At 30.6% G+C, this 1472-nt stretch overlaps 1 protein-coding gene across 1 annotated transcript in view; it reads right to left on the minus strand.

Annotated features, from left to right (window-relative positions):
• The window catches only part of SCP2 (sterol carrier protein 2), a 110508-nt gene that overhangs the window by 43469 nt on the left and 65567 nt on the right, over positions 1–1472 (minus strand). The window contains 1 exon segment of the mRNA XM_012639436.1: positions 679–786. Coding sequence (XP_012494890.1) covers positions 679–786 — 108 coding nt within the window.

Below are 1472 nucleotides of genomic sequence, written 5' to 3' on the forward strand. Positions count from 1 at the left end.
TTCTCTACTTCAGAATTTATTAAATTGTATTAAATTAATTAACTAATATAATAAGGCAATATGGAAAAAACACAAAACCTACCTATCTTCACAAAAATAAATCACAGAATTTTAGTGTTAAAAGTTATTTTAGGAACGTCATTGTACAAGTTTGTCATTTTACAATTAAGGAACTAAGAGTTAAAGTGATTAATTGACTGATAAAAATAGTCACATGACAAGTCAACAGCAGAGCCATAGCAAAATACTCATTTCAAAAGTTCTAGTACTGTTGGCTAAAGAGAAAATAATTTCCATGCAACACCAATCATGTATACAACTACATAAAAATAATGTGCTCATTTCAAATGATTCTTATCTAGCAGGTCTAGCAAGATCTCTATTTGGAAACATCCTATTAGTTAAGTTATATACCTATATCTGAAAATAATCAAACTTTTAAATATATATATTGTTGAATTTAGAGTTTCAATCAATTCAAATCCTCATCAATTAATCAAGATTATTGAAGTGTACTGTACTTAAAGGAAAATCTAAAATATTATAGTTAAACAATCATTTAAAGCACCAGCTACCAAGTTCAGAGAATACAATCTTCCATTCAAATCAATGATTAAATCGTTCATACTTGTGGCAAAATTATTTTTAAAAATTTATGAAATCTGTGTGTAGTATTACCTGTAGCTCCCAGTGGGTGTCCCTTTGCAATCAATCCACCGCTAGGATTTATGACCCATTTTCCTCCATAAGTATTATCTCCTCTATCAACCAATGTCCCACCTTCTCCTGTAGAAGGAAAAATAATATTCACAAATGTTAAAAATAACCTTGGAACAAATGGTATGCTTTTTAAAAATTTTCATATTGCCAAGAATTTCTTAAAGCAAACATTTCTTAACAGTTCAAACTAACAACAATGTAATATTAGTACTTTTAAAAGTTAAGTAATAAATATTGAATAATAAAGAATTATATTTTCAGAACATTTTCTGTATGAAACAAAAGCCATTTTTTCCTTGGAGCCCTCTGGCTTCGAAAATTGCTCTAAACATAATAGACATTCAGAGAGCCAGAAGAAAAGAACTGAAATGGAAGTAATACTATTTGCCAGCTTTAAAAATTCATAATTTTTTCTCAGGTGAGAATAAGAAAAAAAAAATTCATAATTTTGCCAAAAAGTATTTGTTTCTCTCCATTTTCAACTATACTGCCATATGTTATATAAATATTTTTAATAAACAGGAGAAAAGCAGGAAAAAAAACACTTTCATGAAATGAAAGGAAATGGCTGAACATACTTTTTAGTCACAAAAGTAAGGTTAGGCCGGGCGCGGTGGCTCACACCTGTAATCCTAGCTCTCTGGGAGGCCGAGGCAGGTGGATTGTTTGAGCTCAGGAGTTCGAGATCAGCCTGAGCAAGAGTGAGACCCCGTCTCTACCAAAAATAGAAAGAAATTAATTGGACAGCTAAA

This window comes from Propithecus coquereli, unplaced genomic scaffold, assembly GCF_000956105.1.
Source record: "Propithecus coquereli isolate 6110/MARCELLA unplaced genomic scaffold, Pcoq_1.0 Scaffold14, whole genome shotgun sequence".
NCBI lineage: Eukaryota > Metazoa > Chordata > Mammalia > Primates > Indriidae > Propithecus > Propithecus coquereli.